Source organism: Aethalodelphis obliquidens, unplaced genomic scaffold, assembly GCF_003676395.1.
Source record: "Aethalodelphis obliquidens isolate GAN/ISIS:26980383/991018 unplaced genomic scaffold, ASM367639v1 scaffold113, whole genome shotgun sequence".
Lineage (NCBI taxonomy): Eukaryota > Metazoa > Chordata > Mammalia > Artiodactyla > Delphinidae > Aethalodelphis > Aethalodelphis obliquidens.
In genome coordinates this window covers 2219613-2242890 of record NW_020838057.1, presented here as the reverse complement: position 1 = coordinate 2242890, position 23278 = coordinate 2219613, and the positions used below count along the sequence as shown (strand labels likewise).

General features: G+C 47.1%; 2 protein-coding genes across 2 annotated transcripts in view; one reads left to right on the top strand and one right to left on the bottom strand.

Moving 5' to 3' along the window:
* Window positions 1-10142: 10142 nt before the first annotated feature.
* LOC113615167 (zinc finger protein 470) overlaps window positions 10143-23278 on the bottom strand; it is a 90661-nt gene continuing 77525 nt past the window's right edge. Inside the window, exon 5 of the mRNA XM_027097275.1 lies at window positions 10143-10490. The gene's annotated coding sequence lies outside the window, so the exon portion shown is untranslated. The remainder of the gene's footprint in view (window positions 10491-23278) is intronic.
* Window positions 13458-22841, top strand: LOC113615155 (zinc finger protein OZF-like). The gene is made up of 6 exons (XM_027097225.1): window positions 13458-13469; window positions 20281-20415; window positions 20797-20923; window positions 21353-21893; window positions 21954-22398; window positions 22584-22841. The coding sequence occupies exons 1-6, from the start codon at window positions 13458-13460 to the stop codon at window positions 22839-22841; spliced, it is 1518 nt and encodes a 505-aa protein (XP_026953026.1).

Sequence of the window (23278 nt, the reverse complement as noted above, 5' to 3'; positions counted from 1 at the left end):
GTTGCATGATATAACCCACTGACTGTCCTCGTGAATAGTATTTTTTTTTAAGGAGTACGTTCTCCTGGTGTGAATGAAAAAGCTTTTGTAAGTGTGGTCTTCCTTGCTTAGGTTTATGCAAACAGAAACTTTTATCGGATTTTAAAACCACAGAGCACATACTCTAGATTTAAAGGGAAGTTAGTGACTCAACAATCAAATGTATGTGGGGACCATGTTTGGAGTCAGACTCAAGGAAACCTGCTGTGAAGAAAAAAATTATTTTTTAGACACTCAAGGAAATTTGATTATGGACTGGGTGTTTGATAATATCAAGGATTTCTCGACGGTTTTGTTGAGTGTGGAAGTGGCCTTATGAATAGGTAAGAAAATGTCCATCTTACTATTTTTTAGAGATGTTTTTGTAGTATGCAGGGGTGTATTGATGGGATGGCTGAGATTTACTTTAAAATTCTTCTGTAAAGAGATAAAGAGACAAGAGGGGATCAGAGCAAACATGCAAATGATGATTGTTGAGCCCAAGAATGGAGAGACAGTGGCAGGCAGTGCTGTCCTTGTACCCATGAGTAGATATGAAGATTTTTCATAGTAGAACTTAACATATAAATTACAAATATGCAGAATATCTTCTTTTCTTCTGCCTCACCAATCATCATGTAGGTCTTCCTTACAGAGAGGGCTGGCTCACAGGCCCCTGAAACCCAAATTCAAACACATTCCCCAGACACCTCTGTCCGCTCCCCCCAGCACGCCCTGTCCCCTGGGACTCCCGCTCCACCATCTTCCTCATCAGTCTCTGCAGGCTTCATTGGCAACTTGACCCCTTCCTCACCCTTACATCCAATTGATCAATCCCTGAGCCCACCTGCTCTGTCCCTTCTCTGCTTCTGCCCCCTGTGGTCCACTCCACAGCTGAACCCCCATCCCGATCCTGTTCCCTAACCCCAATCTCCAGTCTATCCCCCCAGCTTCATCCTCCACAAGACTTTCGCTGGTCAAGATGCTTTCAAGGCATCCCATGCGGGGCAGAGGCCAGCTTCCTTTCTTGGTCTCTAACCCTCCACCACCACAGTCCCTGCACTCGCCCATTATCAGGTCAGCCCAGGAGGCAGGTTTAACACACCCAGGACTACAGAACACTGAATCCCAGGGAGATAATTCCCCCTCTTCAGCACCCTTTAAAATTACTTTTTTAAAAAGTTGAGTGAGTAGGGACTTCCCTGGTGGTCCAGTGGTTAAGACTTTGCCTTCCAATGCAGGGGTTGTGGGTTTGATCCCTGGTCAGGGAGCTAAGATCCCACATGCCTTGTGGCCAAAAAATCAAAACATAAAACAGAAGCAATATTGTAATAACTTCAATAAAGACTTTAAAACTGGGCCACGTCAAAAAATCTTAAAAAAAAAAAATAAGTAGGGAATTCCCTGGCGGCCCAGTGGTTAAGACGCTGCACTTCCACTTCGGGGAGCACGGGTTCCATCCTTGGTCAGTGAAGTAACATCCCACATGTCGCACGGCCAAAAAAAAAAAAAAGTAAAGTACACATAACAAGAAATTTTACCATCTTAACCATTTTAAAGTGTACATTCACATTGTTGTGCACTCATCACCACTATCCATCTCTAGAACTCTGTGTATCACACTCTGTCCCCATTAAATGCAAGATACCCCCCCCCACTCCTCTTCCCCCAACCCCTGGCCACTACCATACTTACGGGATCTTAGTTCCCCAACCAGGGATTGTACCCAGGCCCTCAGCAGGGAGAGCACAGAGCTCTAACCACCGGACTACAAGGGAACTCCCCAGACTACTTTCTGACTCTCTGAATTTGCCTACTGTAGGCACCTTGTATAACTAGAATCACACAGTATTTTTGTGACCAATTTATTTCACTTAGCAGAGGGTCCTCAAGGACATTATTGCTAGAAGAGAAGGGAGGTAATTTAAAGGAAAAAGAGCGGTAAGTCCTAGTTGGGGTGCTAGAATGAGAGAGTAATCTCGAAGGTGGGGAAAGAAGGGCTGGTGTTAATAAGATGCTAATTGCAGCCATCGCAGCAGAGTGGTTAAGAGCAAGGTGTGGGTGCGAGTGCATGGCGTGAATTTCCGCTCTGCCATGCATTAGCTGTGTGACTTTGACAGGTCACTTTAACCTCTCTGAGCTTCAGTGTGCTCATAGCGTGTAAAATGAGGGTGCTGGGAATTCCCTGGCGGTCCAGTGGTTAGGACTCTGTGCTTTCACTGAAGGGGGCACAGGTTCGATCCCTGGTTGGGGAACTGAGATTCGACAAGCTCAGCGGTGTGGCCAAAATAAATAAATTAATAAATTAATAAATTAATTAAAAACATAAAATAAAATGAGGGTGGGACTTCCCTGGTGGCGCAGTGGTTAAGAATCCGCCTGCCAAGTGCAGCGGACACGGGTTCGAGCCCTGGCCGGGAAGATCCCACATGCCGCGGAGCAACTAAGCCCGTGCACCACAACTACTGAGCCCGTGTGCCACAACTACTGAAGCCCGCGCACTCACAGCCCGTGCTCTGCAACAAGAGAAGCCACCGCAATGAGAAGCCCGCGCATGGCAACAAAGACCCAACGCAGACAAAATTAAATAAATACATAAATTTATTAAAAAATAAAATAAAATAAAACGAGGGTGTTGATGATAACAGCAACTTCCTCCCAGAGTTGTTGTGAGCTTTCATACACAATGAGTACCTAATGAATGAAGGAACGAAAAGGTTTTTTCCTCTTCCTGCCTCGTCCTTGCCCTTCTGTGTGGGCTTCTAGACATCCTGCCCGTACTTCAAAGCTGAGCTGACACATCACCACCCCAGGAGACCCCGTGAATATTTGCCACCCATAAAGTGCTCGAATGGAAATGACTTTTTTCAAACCATTTCTCAGCCGGAACTTTGTGCCAGGCCTGTGCTGAGCATGGAGAATCTGAGGATCAGTTGAGCAAGGTCACAGTCTCCTGGAGGAGAAAGACAACTGAGCAGAGAGGATTAAACAGAGCAGCCAGTATTGCTTTGACAGTAAAAAGTAAGTAACGCATATACACTGCTTAATAGCTATTACCTCCTATTATTATTGTTTATTCATCTTTACAATGCAATGACCACCGCCTCTCCTGGAGGCTACATCAAAATTTTAAACTTTTTTTTTGGCTGTGTTGGGTCTTCGTTGCTACGCACGGGCTTTCTCTAGTTGTGGCAAGCGGGGACTTCATTGTGGTGTGTGGGCTTCTCATTGTCGTGGCTTCTCTTGTTGCGGAGCACGGGCTCTAGGCACGTGGGCTCAGTAGTTGTGGCTTGCGGGCTCTGGAGCGCAGGCTCAGTAGTTGTGGCACAGGGGCTTAGCTGCTCCACGGCATGTGGGATCTTCCCGGACCAAGGCTCAAACCCGTGTCCTGTACGTTAGCAGGCATCCGCTTAACCACTGTGCCACCAAGGAAGCCCCCAAATTTTAAACTTTTGACAAAGCCATAGATGGGGGGAAAATAGTCTCCCTTTAGAGTCTTATTTCATTTCCTAGCGAGACGGAGGAAATGTATATGTTTGTTGGCCAGATTTATCTTCCCTTCTGTGAATTGCCCATTTGTACCCTCCCCGCATTATTCTATTTGTTTCTTTTTTTAGCTTTTACTTATTGATTTACAGGAATTCTTTATTCTGGATATTGACCCTTTGCCTGTGGCAGATATTTTCTCCTGGCCCGTCCCTTTTCTCTTCACTTTGCTTACACAGTGCCTGAAGTCTTGGATTTTGATAAAGTCCAAGAAATCAATTTTTAAATGCTTTTCCTCACCTTACTCTCATAAACGCACTTTCCTGTAAGATCTCATACTTTACAGTATTGTTTTAGATGTTTAGTTGCTTGAACCTTCTGAAATTTTTTTGAATGACGTGAGGTAAGGATTTAACTTTCTTTTCCCAATGGAGAGACAACTGAATAATCCTGGTTACTCAGAAAAACAGCCCAAATAACTAATTTATCCAACAGATAGGATGAACAAATGCATCGTATGTAAATTATCTTATTAATCCCAGCAGCCCCAAGTGGTAGGTGTTATTAGCCTCGGTTTTTTTGTTTTGTTTTGTTTTGGTTTTTTCCGGAGAAGGGAACTAGGCGTAAAGGAATTAAATGATTTGTCCAGAGGATACATGACAAGACTGAAAGAATTGAGATTGGTTTTCTTATGAGTATCCATCTATGTCACATAATTGGGAGGGGAAACTTCCTTTGTTTAGCTGTTTAGGAGGTGGGTTTCCAGGCATTCCAAGGATAGGTCAGTATGAAGAGGGGAGAGACAGATTTTAGAGTAAGACTCTTAATTCACCCCTCACTATTTCCTTGTTGTTTGTTTGTTTGCCGCACCGAGTGGCTTACAGGATTTTAGTTCCCAGACCGGGGTCAAACACGTGGCAGTGAGAGAGCCAAGTCCTAACCACTGGACCATCATGGAATTCCCAACCCCTCACTACTTCCTATAATAACCAGTCATTTAGTGCAGGAGACCAGGTCGGGGAGCCTTTAGGGGGTTGAGAGCTCGGCCTCCTGACCCAGATCTACCACGAACCAGCTGTGCAACTTTGGGAAGTGAATGAACTCGGTCTCAGTTTCCTTATCTGTAAAATGGGGACAATGAAGTTCCTACCTCACAGGCTATGGTGAACATCAAGTGAATAACACACATGCTTCACATATATTGACTGCTCAAGAAATGTCATCATGTTATCATTATTACTAAGCACCAGGTTCTCAACACGGGGAAAATTCCACAAGTGGGCCTGATAGTTCAGATAATTAAAGGTTGTTCTTAAAAGAGACTCAAGTTTGAGGAGCTCCCTCAAGGCCCTGGGGAGCTGGGGAAGGCTGCTGAATGACTTCTTGGGTGAAGATTTCTTCCCAAAAGAGAAGAAGGCAGTGAGGAGACAGTGTCTAGAATCTCATTCTATGTCTTACTCTCATTTTTCTCAAACTTCCGTCATTCATATATCTCTTTATCAACGTTTGCCATGTCTCTGCATTAATGGATACCACCTTATGACTGTTTCCATTTCCACATAACATCTGAATATAAGTAAATAGTCATTTATCTAATATTTTTATTGTAAATGATCTCGTTTTGTAAAACCCTTTCAAAAGGACCTTTACAAAGGAAACTTTAGAGCAGCCTTATAAATCGAAAGCCAGTTTCATGTGCCATTACAAAAAAAAAGGAAATAAAATCAGAATTAATAAATCACAGCTAGAAGCTGCTGCTTGGTGTGGTAAATTGAATTACTGGCCCACGTTTTTCATCTTCCTGCTGTAGCATAACACATTTTCCTCTTGCTGTAGCCTCATGGCAAGCCAGGGCATGCAGAAGTAAACTCTGATTACCGTGAGGCTGTGGTAAAGGGTAAAGATGTATTATTTCCATGAGCCTTGTCCCTTTGCTGATTGTGCTTTGTATCCTTTCACTGGAATAAACCACAGCCGTGATGAGTTCAGTGAGCTCTCCTAGTGAATCACCAAACTTGGGGGTCATCTTGGGGATTGGCAACACAGCTCTCAAACCTTGGGCCAGCACAGATGACCACCGTTCTACCAGAAGTTGAGTGCTGTTGACATCTCTTTGGGGCTCCATGAGTAGCTGACAATTTATTCATGCATTCATTCATTCAACAAAGACTTATGAAACAGCTGTTATGTGGCAGATGCTGTCTTGGGTGACTAGGACAATCAAGATATATGACTTGATGAAGTTTACCTGCTAGTGATGAAAACAGACAACGGACAAATAAACCCAAAAATATAAAATAAAATATAGTTTGTGCTAGTTCTATGAGGTACATGACGTATGGTGAGGCCACTTTCGATGGGAGGTGGTCTTTTTGAAGAGGTGGCATTTTGAGCTAAATCCTGAAAGGTGGAAAGGAGTCAGTTATGCAAGAATCTGTGGCAGGGAGAACAGCATGTGCAAAGGTCCAGAGGGACAACAAGGAGGCCAGTGTGGCCAGAGCAGTCAGGCAAAGGAGGCAGTGATGGGGGATAGGGTCAGAGAGGCATCCAGGGTCTTGAAAGCCACAGTAAAATCTTTTTTTTGTTTTGTTTTTGGCCGTGCCGTATGGCATGTGGGATCTTAGTTCCCCAGCCAGGGACTGAACCCGTTGCCCCTGCAGTGGAAGCGTGGAGTCTTAACCACTGGACCACAAGGGAAGTCCCCCACAGTAACATCTTTTTTTTTTTTTTTTTGCAGTACGCGGGCCTCTCACTGCCGTGGCCTCTACCGCTGCGGAGCACAGGCTCCGGACGCGCAGGCTCAGCGGCCATGGCTCACGGGCCCAGCCGCTCCGCGGCATGTGGGATCTTCCCGGACCGGGGCACGAACCTGTGTGCCCTGCATCAGCAGGCGGACTCTCAACCACTGCACCACCAGGGAAGCCCCACAGTAACATCTTTGAATGTTACTGTAGGTGTGTTGGGAAGCGATGGAAGGGTAGAGGAAAGGTGTGATATAATCTGATTTAGATTTTCAAGGCATCACTGAAACTATTATGTAAGGAATGATACAGAAGGGGCTATAGGTACAGAGGATCAGTTAGGAGGTTGTTGTACACCAGGTGAGAAACAATTGCATTTGGTGGTGGCAGTGTGTGTGGAAAGCAGTGGACAGATTCAGGGAATACTTTGGAGGTGGAGCTGAGAGCCCTCACAGATGGTCGGAATGGGAAGAGTGAAAGGGAGGAATCAAGGACGACTTTGGGGCTATGAACTTGACCAGCTGAGTGTCCTGCAGTGCATTAAGTAGGGTCACGTTTCTGTGTGTGTGGAGAAAATCCAAAATTCCCTTTGGGGCACGTTAAGTGTTCGATACCCGAGTTTCTGAGGTCAGCACCAGGAGAGCCTGGATTACTCAGATATCAGGATTCGAAGACTCTGGGGGTGAGGGTTGGGACTGGGCTCAGAAATCTGCTCAAAGAGCACAGGCATCTAGCAGGGGCGGTGACAAAAGTAGGCTCCCGGTACTGTCCGCGGTTCTGAAACCCTTCAGGTGGATCTGTCCGTGGTGCTGAACCGGCCGCTCCTGAGCTGTCCGTGGTACTAAACCTCTAGGAACAAGAGCTGGAGACTCTCTCTCCCTCTCTCTTCCTCCCTCCCTCCTTCCCTCCATCTCTCTCTGTCACTTTTTCAAAGTACCCACCCTCCTGGGAAAGACCCCGCTGTTGCCTGGAAACAAAGCGCTCTAGAATGAAAGCAAATGAGGGGAAAAAAATCTGCATTTTTAAGAGGCAGTTTTGGCTCTTAGGACTGCAGGACCTGGCTACATCTTACTGGAATTATTAACACGAAGTTTCCAAAACATCTCTGAATATAGGAAAACAAGCGAAAGATGTGCCAGAACTCAGGCTGTTGGTTACGTTGGATTGGGGGAGGCAGGGAAATGAGATGGGGAGTGACAAGCCCTTCGTTTCTATGGTGTGACGTGGGGGCTACAAGAGGGATATTATTGTAGATTTATATAAATACATCACGGCTATATTTCATGCCAACCTGAATTTCAAACATTTGAAATCATGAGCTTTGGGTGGCACTTTTTGAAATGACAAGAAGCCTTGTGATTTAAAAATGCCTCGGGACTTCCCTGATGGTGCAGTGGTTAAGACTCCATACCCCCAATGCAGGGGGCCCCGGGTTCGATCCCTGGGGAAACTAGATCCCACATGCATGCCGCAACTAAGAGTTCGCATGCTGCAACTAAGGAGCCTGCCTGCTGCAACTACGATCCAGCGCAACCAAATTTTATATATATATATATATATATAAATTTAGAAAAAAACTAAAAAACATTCCTCAAAAATCCACACTTGCGAATATGATCAATTGTGTAAACTGTGTTTGTTATTTTCGTATCATCTTAGCTGGTGAATAAACATGCCGGCCATCTTTTGTTAGGATTAGTCTTGAATTATGTAGGTTTTGAATTGTGTAAGATCTTAAAAAATGAGTCCCTGGGGTAAAATCCAACCATTCTTGGATTGATGAATGAATGAATGAATGAATGAACACGTTTGTCATTCCCAAAGATCTGGTCACCAGGGAAGCCACAGCTTTTCCCACCACTATGAAGAGACAGACATTCACAAAGCATCCACTATGTGATGGATTTTGCAGGGGACACCCAGGAGGCCTGAGGCATTTCCCCTTTTCCTAAATGGATGATTTCCACACCTCTTCAAGGGGGAGGAAGGTTTGCGGCTTTGATTTGAGCTCGTTGATCAGGTAGAGACACTGAAATCTGGCTCTTACATACTTTTCTGTCCTCTCATGGCATTGTCAGCCCAGTGGGTTTTGATATTCCAAATTTTCTAAAGAAGCTGTAGCTCATTACATTATATATTTTTCTTGCCTACTGTCTGTCTCAACTTCTAGAATTTAGGCTCCATGATGGTAGGGACTATCTGTTTCTATTTCATCCCCAAGCCTCCAGCATCTAGGACACTTCTTCTAGATGGTCTATGAATTTTTCGAAGGGTTAAATGAATGAAAGGTGATGTTTGTAAACACAAGATATCCCAATATTTTAAGTTGGTAACTCACTAAATTAAAAAGAAAATGAGTGAACTGAACTAAGCACATCAGTTGGCTGGATGCAGCCCAAGATTTGCCCGGTTGAGTCCTCCAAGGTCATGGAATCCCTACTGAGAAAGACTCTGCCATGGGACCACATCATGGCCAGGAGAAGTGATGTTCCCTCCTCCAGTCCGTCAGTGGTGGCCCAGAAGGCAGGGTTGTGTGCCACCAAGCGTGGAATCTGGTCAGTAAGGATCACCCCACAAGGATAAGAACTTACTTTATCCCTTTTAACAATTTCAGGGAAAATTAATCACATTGTGTGGTTGCATCTATTTACCGTGGCCCTTCCCCCAACTAGCAGACAATTAGGCTATTTCCAAACAGTAATCATTTGGAAGCCTCAGACCCCTTGAGAGAGACCCAAATTCAACTGTAAACCACACAGCCATGATTTAACCCAGGGCAATCTGTTGCCAAAGACCTTCTTGTTTCACGACTACTGAAGATTCTTCAGTTTACTCTGCAAAAAGTAAAATGACTGATGTGAGAAAAACTCACTTAGTTGCCAAAAACCTTAAAGCATCCAGTCACTTGGGGTGTCTAGGGTGAAATATAAAATGACAGAGAGTTCCCACATCTGCTTAGAGAAATACGTGCCCACAGAGCTTTTCTGTGGTCTGACTGATGGGGTTCACATTCTAAAGACAGAATCTTTATAAGTCAAGTAACATTTATTGATAGCTTATCGTGTCCTCAACAAGATGCTATCCATAGGGTGATGTTATTTTCCTCATTTTACAGAACAAAATAGATCTTTGTGGACTGATATGGAAAGGTCTCAAAGACACATCATTGTATGGGGAAAAAGCACGCTGCAAAGCCACAGATGGAGTGTGACATCCCTTATATGAAAAAACCAACAACACGTAAAACAATGTCAGATATTTTCTATGGATGCATAGATGTGTATGTAAAGCCTTGCCAAATTTAAAACACAAAACGTATTTAAAAGAAAAAGCTCACAAGACATTACTGAGTTTATCAAGGTTACATTTGTTTGTTCATGATGAAAACCCACTAATTTTTTTTTTTTTTTTTGCCACACTGCACATCTTGCGGAATCTTAGTTTCCCAACCAGGAATTGGATCCGGGCCCCCGGGAGTGAAAGCACTGAGTCCTTTCACTGAAGGACTCGAGTCGCTGAACTTCCAGTGAATTTCCCCCCAAAAACCACTAATTTTGTTAAACGATTATCACAGTCAGAAAGTTCATGACAGACCCTCAAATTTCAGCATGGCAAAACTCACAGATAAAGTTGATTTTGCTTAAATTCCAGGTTTACAGGAAGTTTTTTGTTTTGGGGGGATCAGGACTAAATAGGATGACCCTGTTATATTTGGTTAATCTCAGGGTGTAAATTAATTATTCTTCCTGGACTATGGCACGCCGTGAATGTGACAGTTTTGCTTCCACGTGTACTGCTTACCAAATAAGAAGTTACAAATCCTAAAATCCAAACATTGACCATTGTATTTCAATGTCACAGATGTTAGCAATAAAAAAAGTAAAAGTGCACCTTAACATCAATGAAATATGACATATAAATTTAATTATGACAACTTAGTCAATAACAACAGTGCGTATATCATAGTAAGAGGCTGATATGCATTTGACATTGTTATTATGGGATGGGTAATATTAGCCAAGATAAGGAAAGTCAGGCCAGTATCAATGCATTTGCAGATATGCACACACAAATTCCATTTCCTTCTGTAGGCACAGAGATGTATGTAATGAAAAGTAGAAGCACACTCCCAGTGCACCCCAAATCCACAGCAGTCACTCACCTCTAGAGCAGAGACTGGGGTTGCTGAAGTGAGATCAGCAGGAAATCTTGATCTTTGACAGAGAAAATGTTTGTACTTGTTGACTGTCAAGAAAGAAAAATAAAATAATAAGTTTAAAAGAGAGATTTGGAGAAGGTAAGTCCCTCTCTGAGAGGTGAACTATGAATGGTCTTGCCCACCCCTAATTCCCACTGTCTAGCACACAGCAGTCACCCTTCTGATCCCTATTAAACCAGATCACCTGGCTTATACAGCCAGTAAGTAGCAGAGTTGTGATTCAGACCTGAAACTCACAGGCTCTAAAACCTACTCCACCCCACAGACAGCCTACTTCAGAAGGCTTTTCAACACCACAAGAGACAGCCCTCCCCTTCCCAGCCTCACCCCAAAATAGGGTTTGTAAATTCCCCAGGGAGGGGGCTGGGGGATGGCAGTCAGTTCTCCACAAGAGTCCTCTCCTCCCAGAGAGGATCCTGGATCCATCCTTGGGCAGCCAACCTGTTTTTCTTTCCATCCCTGGGAGACAGTTGATTGCCATGGAAACCCACATCATCCTCCCAAAGATCCAGACCACCAGCGGTGGGAAAGACAGTCCTACCTTTTGATTCCCTGGTTTGTTGGGCCTGATAGGATGAGGGCTGTGTGTGTGCATGTGTGTGTACAGTATCTCTCGAAGGTTTCTAAAGAAACTGATAATTGTGGTTACCAAAAGAGAATCCAGTGTTGGAAGATGAGGAGAACGTTGTTTTTTGTCTTATATTCTCTGTCCCTTTTGAGTGTTGTATCAAATAAGCTCTTAAATAAATAATAAAGGCATAAGGTGGAAAAATATGTATGTTTTTAAAACATTAGGATAAAATGAATAAAGAATTGGGATACAATTTTGACATGAGGTGTACAGTGATTTAAAACTTCTTTATGGGACTTCCCTGGTGGTACAGTTGTTAAGAATCCGCCTGCCAATGCAGGGGACACGGGTTCGAGCCCTGGTCCGGGAAGATCCCACTTGTCGCAGAGCAACTAAGCCCGTGCACCACAACTACGGAGCCTGCACTCTAGAGCCCATGAACCACAACTACTGAGCCCGCGAGCCAAAACTACTGAGCCCACGTGCCACAACTACTGAAGCCCGTGCGTCTAGAGCCCATGCTCCACAAGAGAAGCCAATGCAATGAGAAGCCCGCGCACCACAACGAAGAGTAGCCCCTGCTCGCTGCAACTAGAGAAAAGCCGACGCACAGCAACGAAGACCCAATACAGCCAAAAATAAATGAATAAATAAAATATTAAATTACATAAAAAAAACTTCTTTCTGAAATCAAAGTCATGTACCCACATACTTAAAAAAAAAATCAAATAGTTCTGAGTGGCAGATGCATGGGAGGTAATGGGGGAGGGATGGAGTGGGGGTTTGGGATCTGCAGATGCAAAATATTATACAGAGAATGGATAGACAACAAGGTCCTCCTGTAGAGCACAGGGAACTATATTCAATATCCTGGGATACACCATAATGGAAAAGAACATAAAAAGAATGCATACATATGTATATCTGAATCACTTTGCCGTAGAGCAGAAGCTAACAAAACACTGTAAATCAACTATATGTCAATAAAAAAAATACATGGGAGGTAAGTTTTCTTATTCTCTACACTGTCCCATAGGCTTGTAGTATTTCATCATTACTTTTTGAAGGGCAACAGGAGGGTCCCAGTTTCAGGTGAGGTACAGTAAGTACACTCTGCCTTGTCTCTCTCACTGAGGTGTTTCAATAAATTAGCAGCCTGTAAAGAAGTAGGAGTCAGTCTGAGAATTTTAATCACCAACACCTGGCACCCTTTGGGTGATACGTAGGACAGGACAAGGCAGCAGGGCCAGAGGCCTTCAGTCAGCAGCTATTTACCAACTTTCAGAGAAGCATCTCAATAGATTAACAAGCTGTACAGAAGTAGTAGCGTTTCTTCTATCGATACTTCTCTCTCTGTCTCTGTCTCTCTCTCTATATAAGGCCGTATAGTTAATTATATAGTTATATAGACATAAGTATATATACTTTATATATAGTTACATAGTTATATATGTACAGTATATACATGCACTATGTATATAATGTATATATATACTTTTTAAAAACATAAATGAGAATACACAAGATACACTGTGGTCAATTGTTCATTTGTTTTCTCATTTAATACTGTAACCAGAGCTCCTTCCATATCAGTATATTCAAGTCTTCCTCACCATTTCTTACCCAGACGAATCCTAAGCTACTTAGCCAAGTTTCTAAGGACAGATTCTTGGGTGCTGACTATTTTTTCCGTCTTCTGAGCAAGGTTCCAGTGAACCTTGGGTGAGAGGAGGCTACCCTTCCTCCAGATATGCATACAGTGGTCTTTGCTAACTGCGGCTCTGCTCAGATATCCCCTCCTTAGAGAGGCCTCCCCGACTGCCCAAGCTGAAGTAGCCTTCCCCTTCACCCTCCACTAATTACCTCTGATCTCGCTCAGAATTTAGTGCTCGTGGCTCCATATGACAAGAGGCTTTGGTTTGCTCACTGCTGGATTCCCAGCCCCTAGAACAGTGCCTGGCACAGAGGAGCTGCTCAGATATTCGCTGAATGAATGACTCTCCACTCACCCTGAAGCTTCTTGTCTCTTGAGATGCCTGATTATCAGAAGATGCAGAGGTACTACATATTCACATACTTAAAACCGCCTCTCTTCCACCACTAAGGATGAAAGAAAGGAAAAAACCTCAGGCTCCTTGACCTAATTCTCTCCTCCCCCTTTCCACACACTTCTGCTCACACCAACCTCCCTGTGATACATTGAATTCAGCAGTGAAAAACGGCAACTTCACACCTGCCTCTCTCTGTAAAGCAGGTGGTCACATAAATAAACACCCACATTCCTTGCAGGCAGCTCTTTAAAGAAACTTCGGCAAAAGGAAAATTCCCTCTATGAATTTTCATGCATTGGAGAATATTGGTTGGGTAAATGAGTATCTATGATGAAGGAAATGGAAAATCTATGGAGCCTCCTAGGGTGATGATGCCGGTGGAGGTGAGTGGGTGGGGAGATGGATGGATTTAATTCCCTCCTAATATTTCTCCCTGGTCGTGGGAGACCAATAAACCCCAGGGAAATTTGTTCTGATAATAGGCATGGAGCATGGTTGCACTTGAACCTCACATCAACCTTAGGAAGTGATAATAAGATTATTATAATGATAATTGTGACACATAATAGAACACTTTTGTGCCAAGAACTGTTCTAATTGCTTCACTGTATTACTTCATTTGCTCTTCATTACAACACTATAAGGTAGATACTATCCTTATCCCCATTGTACAGATGAGGCAACTGAGGTGCAGAGAAATTAAGTCACTTTCCCAACATTCCTTAACAGGGGAACAACAAAGCCAGAATCTGAATGCAGCAGTCCACCCCGGAAGCTATAACCTGATGCTGTCATTTGCACCTTGTTGGTCACAACCTAGTTACCTGGCCACATCCAGCTACAAGCGAGACTGGGAAATGCAGCTAAAACTTAGGGGTTCTGGCACAATAGAAGTAGAGACACGTTTTGCGGGACAGTGAGCAGTTGCTACCAGCTCACCCCCAACCTTGGCTTTCTTTCATGTAGTTAAGATCCGAAAACTAGGGAACGCACAGCCCAGCCACCCCACATAATGGGCCAGGCAGTAATTAAGACAGACATTCTTATACATTGGCAGGGGGAGTGCCAGTAGGGAAATCATTCTGGGAAGGTGTATTGGTATCGCTAACTGATGCTATCTCCAGGTAGATAATGTCTCCAACTCCCAGCTGGTGTCAGAGAACTGCTTGGTGGTTTTGGGAAAAACACACACACATTGGAACTGGTGTCAGAATCAGAAGGGCTAACCTCCAAAATCCTACAGCATCACTTCTGCCATATCGTATTGGTCAAAGCAACCTGTAAGGCCAACTGGCCCGAGGCAGGGGAACACAATCAGATTCACAGGTTGCATCAGACCGAAATTCTCCGGACCACCCAGTTCCAGAAACTGCCCTGGAGACATTCCGGACCACCTAGTTCCAGGAACTGACCTGGGGACTTTGAACCCAGCCCAGCCTTCCCGCCTTTCGAGGGGCGGGACTAACGGTCCCCCAGGATACCCGAAAAGACCACCAAATAAGGAATACCCTGCGCCCTCCCAGATTCACCACACCCCTTTCCCTTCTTCCCCTATAAAATCTTGCCCAACCCTCGCCCCGGGTGCGACTTCTCTGGCCCCCTTTCTCTCGGACCAGTGAACCTCGCCCGGGAGCGCTCCCTAATAAAGCTCACTTGAAGCTTTCCTCTGTTTCGCGGTGCCGTTTGTTAAGATCCGACCTTACACAACCCACAAAGACAGCACATGTTCAGCGAATGGGAAAACAGAGTCCAGCTCCTGAGAGCAGAAGCTGCAAAAAATCATGGCCATTTTTAATATCGAAAATGAGAATATATTTATTTACATATTTGTATGTTTGTTTTTTGGCTGCACCACCTGGCTTGTGGGATCTTAGCTCCTGGTCTTAGTTCCCTGACCAGGAATCGAACCCAGGACACTGGCAGTGGAAGCGCAGAAGCCTAACCACTGGACCGCCAGGGGGTTCCCAGAGAAAATTTTTAATGGAAAAAGGAGATGGGGGGAAAAGAGGAGCAATAAAAAAAATTTTTTTTAAAGCTTATGGGAAGAGGTAGCGTGAGGGCCCCAGTCCTAGGACCACACACATGCCCTGGGACGGTGGTTGCAGCTTCAGGGCAGGCAGATTCTGCTCTGCCTCCTCCATCTCTGCAAGCTTCAGGACCTTCTAGCGCAGATCCAAATAAAGACAAAACGCAACCACGTTCTACTCCCATCTTGCTGACCCTGTCCTGTGGCCTTTCCCAAATATATTATACCTAAGCCTCTCCTCCTGCAGTTAAATGACATGATATGTGTGTCAAGAGTTTCGGGGAGGGCAGAGTACACACTCAAATGATAATAGTAGTAAGACTTGTTATACCCAGTGAGAGGCAACGTCTCATGACTATGAGAAGATTCAAATAGTTAATCCACGTCAAGTCCTTAGGACAATCCCTGGCACTTAAAAAAGCCCCCCAAAGTGCTGTTGCTATTGTGGTTGCTGTGGGTATTTTAAGAGGCCCCATCAAACTGTTATAAAACACGAGAAGCTTAGTATATGTCACGAAAACAGCTAAGGCTTTAGAACTACAACGTCCAACGCAGTAGCCGGTAGCCATAGCAACTATGAAAACTTTAATTTATCAAATTATGTACAACTAAGAATTCAGTTCCATGGCCACATGCCAAGTGCTCAAGAGCCACACGTGGTCAGTGGCCACCATACTGAACATCGCGGACACAGAACTTCCGCATCTGTGCATAAAGTTGTGTAGGACGGCGCTGTTTTGCGGGCCCCAGTTCCTTTTGAAAGGACTTGATGCTAATTAACTCACGTCATCCACACAACAACCCCATCTATAGTGCAGGTTTCGTGACTGCAACCTCTTTACAGACGAGGAAACCGAGGCTCAGAACATTAGGACACGGGTCCAAAGACACAAAGCTGGGATTTGAACCGGGCGGACCTGTCTCCCAACCAGTCCTAATCAATTCTTGTTGTTTTTTTCAGTATTGTTGAAGCAATTCCTTTCTTCCCTTCTTCATTCCTGCATCTTCCTCCCCTCCCCGCTCTCCTTCCCAATCCCCTCCCTTCCTTCTTCTCTTCCCTCTCCTTCCTTTCCCCCCTCCCCTCCCTCTCCTCTCAAGCCCTTCCCCTCCTGCCTCTCTTTTGGTCTTCCCTCCTCCCCATTTCTCCCTCCTGATCCCCCTCCCCTTCTCCCAGTAGGAGTACCACTCTCCTCCCCGCCCCTCTCCATCTCCCCCTCCACCCTCCACCCCTCCCCTAACTCCTCCTCCCTCCTTCCTTTTCCCCCTCCCCTCCCACTCTCTCCAAGCCCCTCTCCATCTCCCCCCTCCCCACTAATCCCTCTTCTTCTCCCACCTCTCAGTCCCCGCCCACCCCGGTCGGCGCGCGGAGGAGTCTGGGAGCGCGGGGTGGGTGTGGCCTCACGCGGCGCGGGGGCGTGGCGGGAGCAGCCGAGCCGCGCAGGTGCAGACCGCGCTCTTGCTGGCCATATTGCGGTCAGAACCCCACAGCGGCCCCGCCGGGTTTTCGTTGACGGGGAGGACCATGCACCCTGGATCGCGGGAGGGACCCCGGAGGGGGCTCTGAATCCCTGCCCCATCCCTGCGTGCCTCAGTTTCCCCGCCTGGACAGTGGGTGCGAGGACCCCACCTGTAGCCGAGGTGCTCCGCGGGGCTCCATCCGCCGGATCTGCTCCGTTCTCGCTACTGTTTAGGTAATAGTAACGGCCCCGCCGCCGCTGGCAGTCACGGAACGTTGATTTCCTTAGTGCCGGGCGTTGAGCTGAGTGCTCAGTGCTTAGTCAGCTAAGCTGAGTGCTTAGCTGAATACTCACTCCGCGCCCCGCAGAGGGTGTCCCGCTCCAGCAGTGCCAGCGTCGCCCGCCCGGAGGTCGTCAGAGATGCAGATTCTCGGGCCCCCTCTCCCGGGAAGACCGACCCAGATTCCCTGGGTGTGTCCCCCGGGGCCGTGGCCTCCTAAGCTTTCCCGGTGATGCTGATGCTGATGAAGTGAGAGAGACGCCCTTTCAGCTCGTTAAACCCTTGCAGTAGCCTGATCCGGTACGCACTGTGACTTCCCCATAACTGAGGCACCGAAAAGACTCCCCACCCCACCCCCTCGCACCATCACCACCAGGGGGTTATTAAGTGCGACTTAATAACCACACTTAGGAAGCTCCGTGTCCGGCACCATTCTAGGGGTCTTTATCTGTATTGACTCACTTAATTCTCACAACCCTATAAAGTAGGGGTATTATGTCCCTCACCTTACACAGGAGGAAACAGAGGTTAAGTGACCTGCCCAGGAACACACAACTAGGATGTGGCAGAGCCGAGACTGGAAGCCAGGCAGTCTGGATCCAGAGTCTGGTCTCTGTCAGAACAGTGCTCCCCAGGGTGGGGCATCTGCCAGGCCATGCAGTGGGGTGCAGCCAGAGAATGTTAGAGCTTGTGTTCCTGGGTCGTTTCAGTCCGAACATATAGTGATTCAACTTTACTCCTTAATTCAAAGATCCGTTTCTTTTTCATAGTTTAATATCTCCAAAATTAGGATGTGTCTTACCACTGACGGTATATTGTGGTTTATTTGCAGATTCTTTTTTTTCCTTAGTGAGATAAAATCATGTTTTCTTTCAACCTATGGTCTCTTGGAGTAAATGAAATACAGTTTTTACTAGAGTACATGTATATACATATATACCGTATTTGGTGTAGTTACGTGTATTAATGTAATTATGGTATTTCATGTGAGCATGTACTAATAGACCTTATTATATACATGTATGTACAGCATTTAGTATATGTTTATATATACACCTTATTTACAGGGAATATGGTATTTAGAGTTTATTTACCTTATATATATGTATATATGGTATTTGTTCTGTGTAAATAGTTTATATGCCAATGTATATGGTATTCAGAACTGTAGTATATATATAATCAGTTTACATATATCTTACACACATGCCTATGTAGTATTTAGTGTGCATGATTACACATTTATACAGGTATAAATGGTATTTAGTACCATAGCACACAGATATAAGATCACATATATTTTATATACATATATATGTGGCATTTAGTGTGTGGTTGAACCACATATACATGTATATGTGATATTTTGTGCATATATCTTATACACATGTCATGTATATCAGTTTCTATATATCTTATATGCATGTACCTATGGTATTTAGTGTGTGGTTACATCTCATATGCACATAGATACGGTATTTAGAATGTGTGTGCACCTTATGTACTCAAATATAGATATATCATTTTATTGTGTTTCGCAGATACTGCGTTTTTTTACAAATTGAAGGCTTGTGGCAACCCTGCATTGATCAAGCCTATTGGTGCCATTTTTCCAACAGCATTTGCTCACTTCTTGTCTCTGTGTCACATTTTGGCAATTCTGAAAATACTTCAAACTTTTAAAAATTATTTGTTACGGTGATCTGTGATCAGTGATCTTTGGTGTTACTATTGCAAAAAAACTACCACTCACTGAGGCTCAGATGATGGTCAGCATTATTTAGCAATAAAGGATTTTTAAATTAAGATACGTACATTTTTTTTAGACATCATGTTACTGCACATTTAACAGATTACAGTATAATATAGACATAACTTTATATGCCCTGGGAAACCAAAAAATTTGCGTGACTCTCCTTATTGCGATATTTGCCTTATTGTGGTGGTTGGGAACCTAACCCACAATATCTGCAAGGTATATTTGCACCTGACCATGCATACTCATGGCAGCATTACAACAGGCAAAATGTGAAAACAACCCTAATGTCCATTAGCAGAGAATGGATAACAAAACGTGGTATGTTCACACAATGGAACATTTTTCAGCCATGAAAAGGAATGAGGCCCTGATACATGCTACCACATGGGTGAACCTCAAATACACCCAGCTCAGTGAAACAAGCCAGACACAAAGGGCCACATAGTGTAGGATTCCTTGTGTATGAAATGTCCAGAACAGGCAAATCCATGGAAACAGAAAGCAGATTGGTGGTTGCCAGGGCCTGCGGTGAGGAGGGAATGGGGAGGGACTGCTTCATGGGTGCAAGGTTTCCCTTTGGAGGTGATGAAAATGTTTTGGAACTAGATAGCGGTAATGGTTACACAACATTATGAATGTGCTAAATGCCACTGAATTGTACACTTTAAAATGGGTAAAATGTTAAATTTTATGTGTATTTGAGCATAATAAAAAAGGAGGGGGTGGGGGGTGGCTAGTTGTGAGCCAAATCCTTTGTAGGGTACTGGAATAAAACATAATAAAGGGAAGCCCAGTTTAGTAGGAAGAATGTTGAATATATACATGGTGATAATAAAATAACAACAACAATAAAACATATATCCCTTACCACATGGCAAGCACTGTTCATAACGAGTTACTTACACTAACTTGTTGAAATGTCATAATGACCCCATGAGATGGGGACCTTATGCCCATTTTCTAGATGAGGAAACTGAGGCACAGAGAGGTTGAGTAACCTGCCCAAAGCTACACAGCAGGTAAGTGGCAGAGCCAGAATTGAAACCCAGGTATCTGGCTCCTGCAGTCTCACAGTTCACCAGCCCAGGCAACAGGTGTCAAAGGAGAGTGGCAGTCAAGGCCTTGGTCAGCGCCTAGGTGAGAGGCCCTGGTTCTCTCCAGAGCCCCATGAGCTGGGTCAGGGATGGTGGCCAGAGGAAACTGATGCAGTACGGAGCAGTCAAGGGCATGATGAACACTCTGCAGCTGGGGACTGATTTCTCTGTCCCTGGGCCTCAGTTCCTGGGGGCTTTTTCATCTGGTAGCAGAGCCGGACCCCAAGTGTAAGCTGGGGCCTGGGGCAGTGGTGGGGGCTCAGCCGCTTGGCCCTACGGGTGGATCTCAGGTCCAGGTCCTGATGGGGGTGTCTAGGCAGAGTGGCCCTGGGTCTGAACCCACCTGGGAGAGACATCCCCACTCCCTACTTCCCCAGCCACCACACTGTGGCGGTGTCTGGGTAGCATGAGCCCATGGGGGGTGTGTGTGCTGTGTCTCTGTGTTTCTCTGGATGAGAAGAGCTGTGTGTGTGTGTGTGTGTGTGTGTGTGTGTGTGTGTGTGTGTGTGTGAATCCAGGGGGCAGGGCTAGGCCTGGTCTCTCACTGTCCCCCCTCTCTTTCTCTCCCTCCACCACAGTTCCATCAGCCCCCAGACCCCACCACCCATCCCCTGGTCACTGTGGGCAGTGGAGGGATGGCTGCCCAGCTGCCGGCTGACAAGGCCCTGGTGCGTAGTGTCAGCTCCTTGCCCTCCTCCTCGTGGGTGGCTCAGGTTGGGCCTCGAGTCAAATGAGGCCCTGCTGGAGCCCCCCTCCGGGGCCTGTGCCCTGTCACCTGGGGCAGGGTGGCCACGAATACAACTTTATGCCGAGTCCCACAAGTCCTCATAGAGAATCATCAAACTTTGGGATGGCCTTGGGGACTGCCACACAGCCCTGAAGCCCCAAACCAAATCCAGTCCCAGCCCTGTAATAATGATGTCATCCTAATGACAGCTGGCGTTTCTTGAGCACCTACTGTGTGCCACTGCCATTCTGTGCTGGGGGAGGGGGATATTCCCTGGGAGGACCCACTGAGGCCAGGGCCTTGCCCCACCTCCCTGGCTCCTCCAGCCCTGCCGGCCTGGTTGAACCAGACATCTTTGCTGTCACAGGAGTTGGTGACATTCAAAGATGTGGCCGTGAACTTCACACAGGAGGAGTGGCAGCAGCTGGAGCCGGCTCAGAGGGGCCTGTACAAGGATGTGATGCTTGAGAACTTCCAGAACTTGAGCTCCCTGGGTAAAACGGGGGGTTCTGGGGAGGGCCCTTTTCCTAGTTCATAGGTGGCCCCTTCTCGCTGTGTCCTCACAAGGAGGAAGGGGTGAGAGAGATCTCATTAATCCCATTTGTGAGTACTCTGCCTTTATGACCTAATCACCTCCCAACCACCTAATGCCATCACGTGGGGATTAGGATTTCCACATATGAATGTGCGGGGGGGCGGGCACATATATTCTGTCCACTGCACACACACACTAGACCTCATTCTAGAGCCCTTGGCAAGTACTTGAGAAGGCTTCTCTTTGCTTTCCCAGCCCCCAGCCCTCACCCCTTCCAGCTCTGGGAGTAGGTGACATGGGTGACATTCATGTTTTCCGTCTCTTTCAGAAATGGAGACTGGAGAGGAATGGCCCAGTGGAAGCTGTCCCTGCAGGAGTATCCCCTGAGCTGGACCTGGAAGATCTGGGAGGTGGCTGCCCCTGGGGCTGTGCATCAGGAGAGGCCGGGACAGCTTCAGGAAGGGCCCCTTCAGAGCATCAGCCAGGAGACCCCCAGCCAGGAATTCCAGGAGGGAGGGGACCCCACAAGTGCGGCCCGCGGAATCCCAACTGGGAGAGCCCCTGCCGTCACTGAGAAGTCCGGTGTGCCAGGAGTGCGCGGAGGCCTCTGCACACTGCACCGAGCTGGCGCAGCACCAGCGCGTGCACGCCCTGGACAAACCCTTCGCGTGGGGCGAGTGTGGGAGACGCTCCCGCAGGAAAGCCACGCTCACGGTGCACCGGCGCGTCCACACCGGCGAGAAGCCGTTCACGTGCGCCGAGGGCGGCAAGGCCTTCTGCCAGCTTGCCATCCTCACAGTGCACCGGCGCATCCACATGGGCGAGCGGCCCTACCGGTGTGCCGAGTGCGGCCGTGCCTTTGTGCAGAACACGCAGCTGCTCGGGCACTGGCGCACACACACCGGCGAGCGGCCCTACAAGTGCGGCGAGTGAGTCAAGGCCTTCACCCTCATCACCAACCTGGTGGACCACCAGCGCATCCACACCAGGGAGAAGCCCTTCGTGTGTGACCTGTGCGGTAAGCGCTTCACCAAGCGCTCCTCCCTCCTCGGGCACCAGTGGGCCGCCAGAGGCGACAGGCCCCACCCCTGCAGGGTGTGCGGGAAGGCCTTCCGCAAGAAATCCGAGCGGGTCAACCACCACCGCACGCACACGGGCGAGCGGCCGTTCAAGTGCTACGAGTGCGGCAAGGCCTTCAGCCAGAAGGCGCAGCTCGTGGTGTACCGGCGCAGCCACACGGGCGAGAAGCCTTTCCATTGCAAAGCCTGCGGGAGATCCTACAGCCAGAAGGGCTACCTCACCGTGCACCGGCGGGCCCATACAGGAGAGAGACCCTTTGAGTGCACGGAGTGCAAGACCTTCAGCCAGAAGGCGCACCTCTCCATTCACCTGCAGATCCACACGGGGCGAGAAGCCCTTACCGCTGCGGCGAATGTGGGAGAAGCTTCCGGAAGGTGTCCTTCCTGCTCCAGCATCAGGCCATCCACAGTGACGAGAGGCCCTTCCAGTGTGGCGTGTGGAGCAAGGCCTTCGTGCGGAAGTCCACCCTGGTCAAGCACGGCCGAATCCACACAGGGGAGAAGCCTTACTAGTGCTGGCAGTGTGGGAAAGACTTCCAGCACCAGCCCACGCTGACGGCGCACCGGAATATCCCCACCGGGGGGGTGGGGGGGTGGCCCTATGAGTGCAAGGTGTACGGCAAGGCCTTCAGGCGCATCGGGAACCTCACCTGCCACCAGAAGACCCACGCTGCTGCGGGGGTGGCCGCCAGGGAGCCCAGCCTTCTGCCCACCCTCCCAGATAACCTGTCACAGGTCAGGCCTGAGATGGCAGCCAAGTTTCAGCCTCCTCCTGTCATCACTTTAGAATTAACTTAGGGTCAAGAGACGCCCTTGGGGCTTGTGACACATTCCTGAGAATTCCCTCAGGACAGGCGACAGCCGCCCTACTTCAGCAGTGTGCGACATGTGCAACCACACAGGGCCTGACCCACGCTCGGTCTCATGCTCTGCAGTCACCATTTTGAAATGCTTAATAATCTCTGGACAGAGGGCCCCATATTTTCGTTTTGCACCAGGCTCCAAAAATTATCCCCGTTCCCAGGGGAGAGATTGGATTAGGCAGGGGTTGGCAAACCGCAGCCCCTGGCCCCCGAGGTAAGAATGGCTTTCACACTGTAAAATAAAGTGAAGGGTTGTAAAATGAAGCGAAAAGAAAATGACACAAAGAGCGCTTTTGTGGCTTGCAAAGAGTACACAGTCTCTGGCCTTTTGCAGAAAAGGCTGGCCAACCCCTGCCATCAACCAACAGTTAT